The sequence below is a fragment of the Apium graveolens genome, chromosome 7, assembly GCF_009905375.1.
Source record: "Apium graveolens cultivar Ventura chromosome 7, ASM990537v1, whole genome shotgun sequence".
In the NCBI taxonomy this organism is placed as follows: Eukaryota; Viridiplantae; Streptophyta; class Magnoliopsida; order Apiales; family Apiaceae; genus Apium; species Apium graveolens.
Window position 1 is genome coordinate 27,391,305 of NC_133653.1, and position 13,890 is coordinate 27,405,194.

At 36.7% G+C, this 13,890-nt stretch overlaps 2 protein-coding genes across 2 annotated transcripts; both read left to right on the plus strand.

Moving 5' to 3' along the window:
• The first annotated feature begins 1,947 nt into the window (after window positions 1-1,947).
• Window positions 1,948-10,153, plus strand: LOC141671464 (ABC transporter B family member 2-like). Its single transcript, XM_074477727.1, has 12 exons — window positions 1,948-2,478; window positions 2,563-2,617; window positions 2,708-2,883; window positions 4,175-4,375; window positions 5,123-5,382; window positions 5,924-6,464; window positions 6,711-7,087; window positions 7,329-7,753; window positions 8,090-8,331; window positions 8,460-8,707; window positions 8,828-9,240; window positions 9,374-10,153. Exons 1-12 carry the CDS (start codon window positions 2,194-2,196, stop codon window positions 9,922-9,924), a joined length of 3,774 nt encoding a protein of 1,257 aa, XP_074333828.1. The 5' UTR covers window positions 1,948-2,193; the 3' UTR covers window positions 9,925-10,153.
• Window positions 10,154-10,680: 527 nt separating this feature from the next.
• Window positions 10,681-11,319, plus strand: LOC141673443 (uncharacterized). Its single transcript, XM_074480194.1, has one exon. It carries the CDS (start codon window positions 10,681-10,683, stop codon window positions 11,317-11,319), a length of 639 nt encoding a protein of 212 aa, XP_074336295.1.
• The last annotated feature ends 2,571 nt before the right edge of the window (window positions 11,320-13,890 follow it).

The following is a 13,890-nucleotide window of genomic DNA, read 5'->3' on the forward strand; positions in this document are numbered from 1 at the left end:
ATTCTTTTTTTTTTTGAGGGAATTTTACTTATTCTTATCATTTAACGGGTCTTATCATGTTATATTCTTAACATCTACCCCTCGGTTATTTTATGCCATAAAAATGGCACGTGCCTCGGGTCGCATGAAAATTGTAGTGTCATTATTAATAGGATGAAAATTGACAAATAATAATGCCAATTCCTCATAATTCAATCTCCTTTTTCATCAAAATGTCATATGGAAATGTCAAACTTTAATACGAGACAATGATATATAGCTAGGTTAACGTACCACAATTATCTTTTAATTAATGACTAGTCAATTTTTTGAGGTTATAATAATAATCATCTTTACCAAGCAAAGAGTTTAAAGTTTTGGATTGTCGTGTAAATAATTTCCATTATTTGAACATAATTTTAATATGCATTTGATGGTTCGAACCTATATGCTTTTATATTTATTTCGGATTACGAGTGATCTTGCGTTCTGCATATATTAGTATATTTGTTCGTAAAACTAGTCATATAAATAATTTTTGTTATCGTTTTAATTTGTGAAGAGAGTCGATGACTATTATAATTAACTTCGATTCGGTAAAAATAATAATATGCTCGACAGAATTCAAATCAACTGATAAAATTAAGTTCACATTTATTTTTTTCCACAAATTATCGTTTTAAGAGAAAAAGGCACATGTAATTTTTTAAAAATGGTCAAAATATTCTGAAGCTAGCATAATTGCGTAAACTTTAAGATAAGCGCAGAGAAACTCGTATACTCCAAAATCAGAGAAGCTTAAAGTGGCTACGAGATAAATAGAAACAGTTGATAGTTGTAGGTTTGGAGTCAAATTACATACAACATATTTCATACAATCTGAATCAGCTATCCTTACATCGATGCTACATATATGTACACATACGGATAACATATGGCTAGCTAATACCATAATTATTAGTATCCAACAATGGTATATAAAATTGGAATTTCAGGCTTTCACAGGTACTAGGTATCAATCTGTCAAATGTCAACTGTTGATGGTATTCAAAAGATTAGACATTTGATCTCCTATGTTCAAGGAGATGGAGATAAGTGACACATGTAATATAATTGTGCCCTACGAAATTTGCTCATACACATATAAGCTTTTGTTCCTGCAGCAATATACACCAATATGATGCAATAACTCATTATGCACCGAAACATTGGTTGAAAAGTTACTGTTCGTGAATACATTTTATATGCACTGTAGTACTAAATAGTTGTGTGAGGTCGATTCGATATTTTTTCCTATTTTCAAACAATGTACAGTAAAGCGACTATGTACATTTATGTTATAAATTGGTCACACAGTTTAGAATCAATAATAGATGAAACATGTGTTAGATGCGATTAATGAAATCATACTTTACATCACACAAAACCACCTTCTAATTAATATGGTAGGTTTCATTTTACAGATATTTTAAAAAGTTTGTAATTTTTTATTAAAGTCAAACAACTTCATCACACAATAATATTTATTAATTAAAATATTAAATAAAATCCAAATTATGCATAACATCATATACTCAATCCAAAATTTATTTCAATTCTCGCTGGATCGAGGGTAGTTTGATTCTCGCTCAACGGAAATTACTCTATAAGCTGATAAATATAATTGAAAGAGAAAAAAATACTATCGATATCGTTTTAGCCTCTATATATACGATCGATAATTGAACCATCACATAATTTTCTTTTTTAATATTTTCAAATAAGTTACATTTAAAATACAAGATTATAAATATTCCTTTTACAAACAAACTACAACAGGGGATATACAATACAGCCTTGACATGTAAATACTAAATAGGCCCCAAGAAAGAAAGAAAAAGACTAAACATGGAGTAGAATACATATTGGGGAGTTACAAATAAGTCAATATACTATAGATAGATTAGATCCCTCCAAAATTTCAAAGAAGCAGAACTCAACAAGAAGGGCTTCCTTTTATAATTACAAGCCTTGTGATCTCACATGATTACTCAACCAATTTATATAACTCTTTTCTCTAATAAATGTCTACTAGTATTCTTCCTCTCCATTCACTTCCCAAACCTCTTTCAATAAATCCCCACCGTTCTACACCTTCTCTTATTTTCCATACATTCATTATATAACCATATATTCATATACTCAAACACACACACACACACACCGCAGCTCAAAATGAGCTACCAAATTGCATCAAGTTCTGGCGTCCAAGACGACGCCAGGAAAAATAATTTAAAGGAAGAAGAAGAGAAGACCAAAAAAGCTCAAGAAAGTGTGTCGTTATTTAAACTGTTTGCATTTGCGGATTCTTTTGATTACTTTCTTATGTTTTTTGGATCAGTTGGAGCTTGTATACATGGTGCTTCTGTTCCTGTTTTCTTCATTTTCTTCGGAAAGTTAATTGATGTTATTGGCCTTGCTGCTTTGTTCCCTGCTGCAGCTTCTCATAAAGTTGCCAAGGTAATTTATTTTAACAAAAATCAATATATTTCCTTAATCTCTACTTTTTATAATCAGATGATTTTGTAATCGGTTCTTTTGCAGTATTCCTTGGATTTTGTATATCTCAGTACGGTCATACTATTTTCATCATGGATGGGTATGAATTAAATTTCTGAATGATAATATCGAAATTTGTAAATTTGCATGTATATTTTAATTTATTACTATTTGTGTGTACAACATAAAGAGGTGGCATTCTGGATGTATACTGGAGAAAGGCAAGCAGCAAAGATGAGGATGGCGTATTTGAGGTCTATGTTAAATCAAGACATTAGTCTTTTTGATACTGAAGCTTCCACCGGAGAAGTCATTTCTGCAATTACTAGCGATATTATCATCGTTCAAGATGCCATTTCTGAGAAGGTAAAATTTTGTTTCTCATTTTTATTTTTTCTATCCGTTTTTGTACTTAAGTTTTAGTAGCGATAATTTTTAATTATTTTTCGTGATACAATTTTTCGACAGGATGGGTATTTGTCAGGTTAGCGTCACTAAATTTAGTACTAATAATTAAACAAACCGAAGAGATTATGTTTACAGTAAGTTTCAAATTTAGTACCAGATTTTGATGTTTGTAAACTAGACCTGGTAACAAATTTCAACATCATTGATGGCTTTACTACCAACTTCATTAATAACAACTCCAACTGTCCGTCCCAACCCCAATTTGCCAGCTTTATGCTTCAAATTTTGCATTATGATTAATTTGTTTTTTGATCAATCTTTCTAAATTATTCACAATTGGAAGATGATATATATATTTGACAGATTCACATTTTCAATTTAAATATTAAATTTGCATGCCAGACATAGAGTGATTTTCAATTCTCGCATATAGTACTGTAATTTCGGTTGATTTTTCGTAGTAGTCTTGAAGAAATGCAATTATATGATGTAAAACAGGCCCCGCTTCTAGCTAATGTGTATGATTTCTTACTACAGAAATCTGCATGTAGAGTTGACAGTCAGAAAATCTTTCTGTTCTCTAGACTACATATAAGATTTTTACAGTTGCTGTTGGTATGTTCCTGGAGGTATCATATTCGGAGAAGATGGAAATTCCTTGTTCTTATTATCCCTATAATTAAACGGGGGTAAAAAGTGTGTGTGTGTGTGGGGGGGGGGGGATGAATGTATAGAGTTCAACTTGTCTTACGATAGCAATATTAATAGGTGGGTTCGGAGTTAATTGATAGCTTTGTTTGGTTTGGTGGTTGTGAGTTTTATTCTTTGGCTAATATGCTTCTCACATCTACATGAGTCATGAGATGACAAACCTATTAAAGTCTCTTGTATGTACTCTATTATTTATTGAAAATAATTTCTATTTTTCCCAAGCTTTGATTTTCTGAAATAACTAACCTACAAATTTAGATATGCATGCATATCTTTTTTATCAGAAATTTGGTTCTGAGAGATCCATGGATTTCAAGTGGTTCTTTCAATCATTGTAGTGCAGATTGCACAATAACAAGCCTGCAGACTTCGAATCATATGACCCTACCTATAGGATCCTGCATCAGTTGAATTAACTTGCTATATCTATTTTCTTCTGAAAAAGGATTTAACTTGAGCTAACATCTACTAATAACTGATGGAAGATGAAATTTATCTTGATCTAATTGGTTTAATATTGGTGAAACTTTCATGGCAGGTGGGAAACTTTATGCACTACATCAGCAGATTTATAACAGGATTTATAATAGGGTTTATAAGGGTATGGCAAATAAGTCTGGTCACACTCTCCATTGTGCCTCTCATAGCTATTGCAGGCGGTGTTTATGCTTTCGTTGCTTTTGGTCTCATTGCTCGTGTCCGTAAATCCTATGTCAGCGCTGGTGAAATTGCTCAAGAGGTCTCATCTCTCTATCTACACTTGCACATTCTTATTATCACATACACAGAAAGATATTATTCTATGATACTGCCAGAAACATTTTATGATCACTGCCATAATAAACACACAGAAACAATTTGCCTGGCCTAATGATGTAAGTTCTGCCAAGGATGTAATATTATCAATTTCAAAATGTCTATCCTGCAATCTTTTAAATTGCTTCATTTATAGCACTGGACTGGTACCAATAGTATCTTGTTCTGTTTTTTTCCCTAGAAATGATCTTGTTCTGCCTTTTAATTTCACATATTAAATCCTAATTATTAATACTATTATTATCTAATATTAAATATGTCAGTTGCTCATGCACTATTCTTTTTATTTGGTTTAGAGATAAAGCAATACATTTACTACCATTTACTGCATATGTCATGTGGTATGTCATGACTTGTCTTCTGCAGGTGAGTTATTGGATCTTTGAAGGTACCCAATGTAAATATGTAATTGCCGCAGATAAGAAGTTACAGCGTTCTAGAAATATAAGAATTTATCAATGTCATGTATGCGTCAAGTCTTGTAAGTAATATCAGTTATCAAACAAACCATATGTCACTCGAGAGTAGCGCCTTGAGGGGGAGCTGTCTCGAGGTAGGGTCTGAGGATGGCGGGATGTAATAGGCTATCTATCTAAATGTGTAAATCAGCACTGTTTATAGATAATTAGCAGAAAGCACCCCACTTAAAAATGTTATGTTTCTGGTTCAGGTGATCGGAAATGTGAGAACAGTACAAGCATTTGCAGGGGAGGACAAAGCAGTGAAATCATATACATCAGCATTACAGGACACCTACAAGTATGGGAGAAGAGCAGGTCTAGCCAAGGGTCTAGGACTTGGCACCTTGCACTGTGTACTTTTCCTCTCGTGGTCGATGCTGGTTTGGTTTACTAGCATAATTGTTCACAAGCATATTGCTAATGGTGGAGATTCTTTCACAACTATGTGCAATGTTGTTATTGCAAGCTTGTGAGTCACTCTCAATTTGATTTATGCTAATATCATCTTCAGCTTGTTCTTAATATTCCTTCTTCAACCCGATCTGACCCTGCCTTTGCATGAAGAGAAACTTACTTTGCCATAGCCGCGATAACAGTCTACAATGTTTGAACATGTAACATTTATAGTGTTTGAAATAAATGTAATATACTTAATACTATACGTGATAAAATTTTATGAAAATAAAGAAGTGGAACCATTTCAAAAGACTGTCTGAAACATTGAGCGAGCTAGGTTAAACAGATCATTAGAATAAATAGCAGTATATGTCAACTTATGTTTTTATTATGGCACTTTAAACTCTTGATTACTTTGGAGATTTGAGACCATTCATATATCATTATCCGGACAGGCTCTTTTGTTAACACGCCAAGAACTATATCTCAATATAGTAACGTAGTGTCATTTTCTGTTCTGCACTAAAGCTATGTTAGCAAATTCATGCTTTATAATGTTCAAGGAATCGTCAAATTCTGAGATTCTGGAAAATAATATGTCTAGACTACTTCAGGTCACTTGGACAGTCAGCCCCGGATATTACTGCATTTCTCCGAGCAAAAAGTGCTGCCTATCCCATCTTCAAAATGATAGAGCGGAACACTGTCAACAAAATCAGTACAAAAAAAGGTGGAAAGTTGCAGAAAGTGGAGGGGCATATCCAATTTAAGGACGTGTACTTCAGTTATCCATCCCGCCTTGATGTGGTAATCACCAATAAGCTCTGCCTTGATATTCCTGCTGGAAAAGTGATAGCACTTGTGGGAGGAAGTGGATCTGGAAAAAGCACAGTCATATCTTTAATTGAACGCTTCTACGAGCCCCTCTCTGGACAGATTTTACTAGACGGAGTTGATATCAGGGAACTTGACATAAAGTGGCTTAGGCATCAGATTGGATTAGTTAATCAAGAGCCTGCCCTTTTCGCTACAACCATCAGAGAGAATATTCTCTACGGGAAAGATAATGCTACCATAGAAGAGATTACACGTGCTGCAAAACTTTCAGAAGCACTTGCTTTTATCAACAACCTTCCTGAAAGATTTGATACTCAGGTACCAAATTTACCACTACTAAAATTTTACTTGTTAGCTACCCATCATTTTTTGAACACTACTCCATTTCTTTACAAGGATAGATATTGTACACAACCTAATATTGTGAGTACTACCTGAAACATTTTACAGCCTACAATTTCTTCTTCTTGCATACAATACAACCGTATTCTTAAAATAATCAAACGAGGATAATAATAAGAGGGTATCGCGTATGAATTTGTAATAATATTGATCCATTTTCAGGTGGGCGAAAGAGGGGTGCAGTTATCAGGTGGGCAGAAGCAAAGGATTGCAATATCTCGTGCTCTAGTTAAAAATCCGACGATACTCCTCTTGGACGAGGCTACAAGTGCACTTGATGCAGAGTCTGAAAAGGGTGTGCAACAGGCCCTTGATCGTGTGATGGTTGGACGGACAACTATTGTTGTGGCTCATCGGCTTTCTACCATTAGAAATGCAGATGTTATTGCCGTTGTTCAAAATGGAAAGATAGTGGAGACAGGGAGCCATGAAGAACTTATTTTAAAACAAAATGGTGCTTATTCATCCCTTGTTCAACTACAGGAAGCAGCTTCCATGCAACAACTCTCCTCACACGGTCCATCAGGACAACCACTCAGGTTCTTGTTGATATCCCTAGAAGCATGCCGGCTCTTTTGTCTAACCAACTAATAACTAGTATTAACTACCATTACAGGCTCCCATTTAGAAGCGATTTTTATTCTAGTATTCCTTCCAGAGTGTTAGACAAAATCTTCTGCTCTGTAACAAAGACCTTAGAACATACATAGACTTTTTGAATTTCAAATTTGTTCAAGCATGTGTGCTGACATTTTCTCTCTCTGCTAATCATACTTTCAGCATTAAATTTTCACGTGAATTATCTGGAAGAACAAGAAGTTTTGGAGGAAGTTTTCGTTCAGATAAAGATTCTGTTGGAAAAGTTGGTTTTGATTCTTTTGATGGGGTAGAAACTGTCAAGTCTTCTCGAGTTTCCTCCGGAAGATTGTATTCCATGGTTACTCCAGATTGGATGTATGGGGTTTCCGGAACCATATGTGCACTTTGTGCTGGAGCTTTGATGCCACTTTTCGCTCTTGGAATAACTCAAGCTCTTGTATCTTATTATATGGACTGGGACACAACACGCCATGAAGTCAAGAAGATCTCCCTACTCTTCTGTGTGGGTGCTGTTGTGACCGTCATCATTCATGCTATTGCTCATCTGAGTTTTGGGATAATGGGAGAGCGTCTTACCCTTCGTGTACGTGAGAGAATGTTTTCTGGTAAAACGTTGCGACTATCTCTTCTTTTCCTTCTTTGTTCTTTTATTACCTTTAATGCTCTCCGAGTCACGTAAGAGACATAGTCCAAACTACAACAATGAACAGAAATTTATACATTGCTTTGTCTAACTGTAGGTCATCAATCTAAAAGTTGATAATACAATAGTAAAGAGATTATGAATTTTGAATATTTACTTCTCAATTTATGTTCTGGAGTACATGGTTTTATGTAATTAGTCATCGATCTCCCTTGACATCATGAAAGGCAATCAGGTACAATTATATTGACCTTGAATTTTTAGTCTTGTCTAAATTATCTCGTATATCTTCTTGCAGCCATTCTAAGAAATGAGATCGGATGGTTTGATAATACAGAAAACACGAGTTCCATGCTCGCATCTCGGTTAGAGAGTGATGCAACTTTACTGCGAACTGTTGTTGTTGACCGTGCTACAATTCTAATACAGAATGTAGGTCTGATCATCACTTCATTCATCATCGCTTTTATTTTAAATTGGAGGCTCACACTTGTTGTCATTGCCACATATCCATTGATCATTAGTGGCCACATCAGTGAGGTTTGCCTCTCTTTATTTGCAGTGTTTCAGTTTATAACTGCTTATCTGTAGTTCCATACAGCATTGACCTCTATACATTTGATCTCTTTTGTATTGTTCCTATTATGTATCTCTGAATCACTTTTCAGAAACTCTTCATGAAAGGGTATGGTGGAAACTTGAGCAAAGCTTATCTTAAAGCCAACATGCTTGCTGGTGAGGCAGTGAGTAACATCCGCACTGTTGCTGCATTTTGTTCAGAGGAGAAGGTACTCGACCTTTTTGGACGAGAGCTTGTGGAGCCTTCCAAGCGTTCATTTACTCGCGGTCAAATTGCTGGTATATTTTATGGAGTCTCACAATTCTTCATATTTTCAGCTTATGGCCTAGCCCTGTGGTATGTAAACAAAATCCTGCAGCCTTTTGTGCCATAAATCATAATACATATACTTATATATAAGAAGCTTATATAAATGCTTTGAGGTAGAGCTTTGATGCAGATGTCTATTATTCATAGGTATGGTTCTGTTTTGATGGGAAAAGGACTAGCCAGCTTTAAGTCTGTTATGAAGGCATTTATGGTTTTGATAGTTACGGCATTAGCCATGGGCGAAACATTGGCAATGGCACCAGATCTTCTTAAAGGTAATCAAATGGTAGCATCGGTTTTTGAGTTGCTGGACCGTAAAACAGAGGTAGTGAGTGATGTTGGAGAAGACGTCACTAAAATGGATGGTACAATTGAGCTCAGGGGTGTCCAGTTTAGCTACCCATCAAGGCCAGATGTTCTAATTTTTAAGGACTTTGACCTAAGAGTTCATGCAGGCAAGACCATGGCTCTGGTAGGGCAAAGTGGATCGGGAAAAAGCTCTATAATTTCTTTAATACTTCGATTTTATGACCCGTTGGCTGGGAAGATCATGATTGATGGTAAGTTTCTAAAGGGTATCTATTCACTTGACTCGCTGAACTTAAAATAACATAACATTGAGAAGTTCTTGCTGGTTCGCAATTTTATAAACTGAGCAGTGTGAATTAACAAGCATGTGATCAACTCCCACAGGCAAAGATATCAGGAAACTAAAGCTCAAGTCTCTCCGGAAGCACATTGGTCTTGTCCAGCAAGAACCAGCTCTGTTTGCAACATCAATCTACGAAAATATACTATATGGGAAAGAGGGAGCCTCGGAGGGTGAAATAATAGAAGCGGCAAAGCTTGCTAATGCTCATAGTTTCATTAGTGCCCTTCCTGAAGGCTACTCAACTAAAGTTGGAGAACGCGGTGTGCAATTGTCTGGTGGTCAGAAACAAAGAGTCGCAATTGCTCGTGCTGTTTTAAAGAACCCTGCAATTTTGTTACTAGACGAGGCCACAAGTGCTCTGGATGTGGAGTCTGAGCGTGTTGTACAAGCAGCTTTAGACAGACTGATGCAAAGCAGAACAACTATTGTTGTTGCACATCGACTATCCACCATTAAAAACGCGGACAAAATATCAGTTTTGCAGGATGGGAAAATAGTAGAGCAAGGAACTCACACCACTCTTGTAGAAAACAAGGACGGTCCATACTACAGATTAATCAGCCTACAGCAGCAGCAGCAACAACAAATGTAACCACATAAAAAAGCAAACATCAGGTTGAGGGCTTTATCCCAAGTACATCTATATCCTTCGTACTACCCCCTTTTTTTCTCTCAACCAACCCCCAAAGTATTACCAGTGTAACAATTATTGTCTAAAATATTCGAATAATTGAATATATGAAGTAAATCCATACATACCGAAATTTCTATTCGTACAACTGTACTAATAAACACAGGTATAGGAATTTTGACTTTCTCTCTTTTGTGTAGTTTCTTCTCCTTGCATGCATGAAATATACTGGGGAAGGAACCAAGTGGGGGCAAACCTAGGTTGAAGCCCCCGCTAGAATACAATTTTTAATAAAAAATATTTTATGATTCATGATTTTTGTTGGGTTTTAATCTAAACGTTTGCTTATCCGTCTTACTCGAAATTATATAGATTATGATTGAGTTGATACGCTGAGCAGTGGTTGCTTGATTGTGGGAATTAGTCAATTTAACGCTCAGTAGTAGTTGCATGATTGTGGGAATTAGTCGAATAAATCGTAGCAGTAGTAGAGTGGAGTCAGGAGTATGATTGATTTCCCTCCCTAGTTTTAGCCATTTTCTTTCCAGTTATTTAGGCATCTTTTATGTAAACTGGTTATATATAAGGTTATCAAGTAAATAAGAAAAGTAAGGCTTTTAAGGCATCTCTTTCTTTTGTTCAGTATTTACACAAACGCTTTGCAGACATATCAATTTTTCCAACATTCTGGTATCAGAGCTTTAAGTTCAGCGTTTTATGCCCAAGTATATGCCCAGGGAAACAAACGTGATGAATCCACGAAAGAACAAAGAAGAAGCAGTCGGTCTGAGTTACCCCATGTTGACGAGGGCAAACGATACGACATGGGCTTTAAAGATGAAAGCATACATGCGGGCTCACGGTGTGTGGGAGGCAATAGTACCAAAAGATCCTAAAGCACCCATCCAGGATAAGATGGATAAGATCGCTGTAGCAGCAATCTACCAAAGCATCCCCGAGGACATTCTATTGTCGGTTGCAGACAAAGAGACGGCCAAAGAACTTTGGGAAGCGGTGAAAACATTATGCCAGGGAGGAGATCGTGTTAAGAAAGCAAGAGTTCAAACTCTCAAAGCAGAATTTGAGTCCATGAGCATGAAGAACTCTGATGCATTGGATGACTTTTGTTTCAAAATCTCAGCACTGGTGACAAATATACGTGCTCTTGGTGAGGAGGTGCCAGAGGCATACGTGGTTAAAAAGTTACTAAGAGTTGTCCCTCAGAAGTTTCTACAAATTGCATCTACCATTGAGCAATTCGGAAACTTGGAAACAATGTCCTTTGAAGATACTGTGGGATCCTTGAAGGCACACGAAGAGAGAATGAAAGGACCAGTTGAGAGCATTGAAATCTAGCTACTCCTTACTGAAGAAGAGTGGATCAAAAGGGAGAAGAAGGAAGAAAAAATGTTGCTCACGAGGGAAGAATGGTTAAGACGTTCGAGTAAAGGAGGAATAAAACAGAAAACACGAGGAAGAGATAATTAAAGAGGTGGACGTGATAAGAGTCGTATCAGATTCTTTAACTGTAACTACCTTGGTCACTATGCAGCAGAGTGTAGGAGGCCAAAACGTGAGAAAGAAATTAAAGAGGAGGCTAATATTGTTCAATTTACGGATGACGAGCCTGCATTGTTACTCAATGAGTGTGAAGAGAACGAAGAAAGTATGATGCTTGTTAATGAAGAAAAGGTAGCTCCAAAGTTAAAGAAGGCTGCGGGAGCGGATTCGAACTTGTGGTACTTGGACAACGGGGCTAGCAACCATATGTCCGGACAACGGACAAATTTCAAGGATTTGGACGAAAAAATAACAGGACGGGTCAAGTTTGGCGATGTTTCAATGGTGCATATAAAAGGAAAAGGCTCAGTAATTTTCAAGTGCAAGAATGGCGAAGAAAGTGTCTTACGTGAGGTATATTATATTCTATCGCTTTGCCATAATATTATCAGTCTTGGACAGTTAGCAGAAAAAGGAAATAAAGTGACACTTAACGGTGACCTCTTGTGGGTTCATGACAAGCAAGGAAAACTATTAATGAGGGTGAAAAGATCTATGAACAGAATTTACAAGATTATACTCGAATCTGGTGAACAACAGTGTTTGAAGTCGAAATCCGAAGAAGATACATGGTTATGGCACTCGAGACTGGGACATGTGAATTTCAAAGCTATGACATTGATGGACACCTCAAAGATGGTACATGGCCTGCCTAAACTGACAAGTCCTACTGAACGTGTACTGGATGTCTTATGGCAAAGCAACCACGAAAAATCTTTCCGTCTAAATCGAGTTACAATGCAAAAAAGGCTTTAGAGTTGATACATGGAGACTTGTGTGTCCCGTTGTCCCCTTCTACACATGCTGGAAATAAATACATCTTCCTCCTAGTAGACGACTATAGTAGGGTTATGTGGGCTTACTTGTTAAAATCAAAGGACAAAGCCTTTGGGGCATTTAAAAAATTTCGTGTCTTGGTCGAAAATGGTGGAGAGAAGAAGATTAAGACCTTCCGAACCGATAGAGGCGGAGAATTTTGCTCTAATGAATTTATGAGGTACTGTGAAGAAGCTGAGATAGCAAGACAATTTACAGCACCCTACACGCCACAACAAAACTGCATGTTTGAGCGAAGAAACATGACCATGGTCGAGATAGCACGCAGCTTGTTAAAAGGTATGAAATTACCAAATGAGTTTTGGGGAGAAGTTATACGTCATTCAATTTACATATTGAATCGATTACCAGCTCGTGCAGTGTCCAGAGTAACACCATACGAAGCCTGCTTAGGAAAAAAACCACACATTGAGCACATAAGGGTCTTTGGATACTTAGATCACATGAAGGTAGAAAATCAGATGGCACGAAAATTGGATGACAGAAGTGTTCCTGTGATTCATCTGGGGAAAGAACCTGATACAAAAGCGTACAAGTTGTATAATCCTGTTAACAAAATCGTGCATGTTAGCAGAGACATTGTCTTTGAGGAAAAGAAATATTGGTTGTGGGGGAACAAGGAGAACTCTGAAGAAAGATAATCTAGATCTTTCACAGTATTGGAATGGACGAAAATAATCAAGATGAAGATATGACAAATGAAAGCGAAGAGTCAAACTCAGAATCTACAAACTCTACAAACACCCAGGTAATACATAATTCAAGTTCATCAAGCTCACTTGTTGATTCTGAAGCTAGCAGCGAAACGCCACAGAATTTCAGGTCACTAGCAGATATATATGCAGACATGGAAGAAATTGAGCTCGAGAACGAGGAACTACTTCTCATGGGCGTTGATGAGCCACTAAGTTATGGACAAACAGTGAAAGGCAAACATTGGAAGGATGCTATGAAGAGGGAAATAAATGCGGTTAAAAAAAATGGGACTTGGATACTTACACAGCTACCGCCTGGGCACAAAGCAATTGGATTGAAATGAGTTTACAAAATCAAAAGGGACACAAACGGGGAAATATTAAAGTACAAAGAAATAATTGTGGCGAAAGGTTATGTGCAGAAACAAGGTATTGATTTCGATGAGATATTTTCCCCAATGACACGTCTGAAGACTGTGAGAATGTTGCTTGCACTCGCTGCAAATAAAGGTCGGGAAGTTCACCACTTAGACGTAAAAACTGCATTTCTAAATGGAGAAATACAAGAAGAAGTATACATCTCACAACCTGAGAGTTTCATTCAGAAAGGGAAAAAACATCTAGTTTATAAGCTGGACAAAGCACTATATGGGTTGAGGCAGGCACCTCGGGCGTGGTACACGAAATTAAGTAGATGCCTTGAAGAACTAGGCTTTCAGAAGTGCCCGTATGAGTATGATGTCTACACTCGAAGATCAGATGGAGAGACTTTAATAATTTCTGTGTATGTCGATGACATACTTGTTACAAGGACAAGTACTGCAGCAATAGAAGG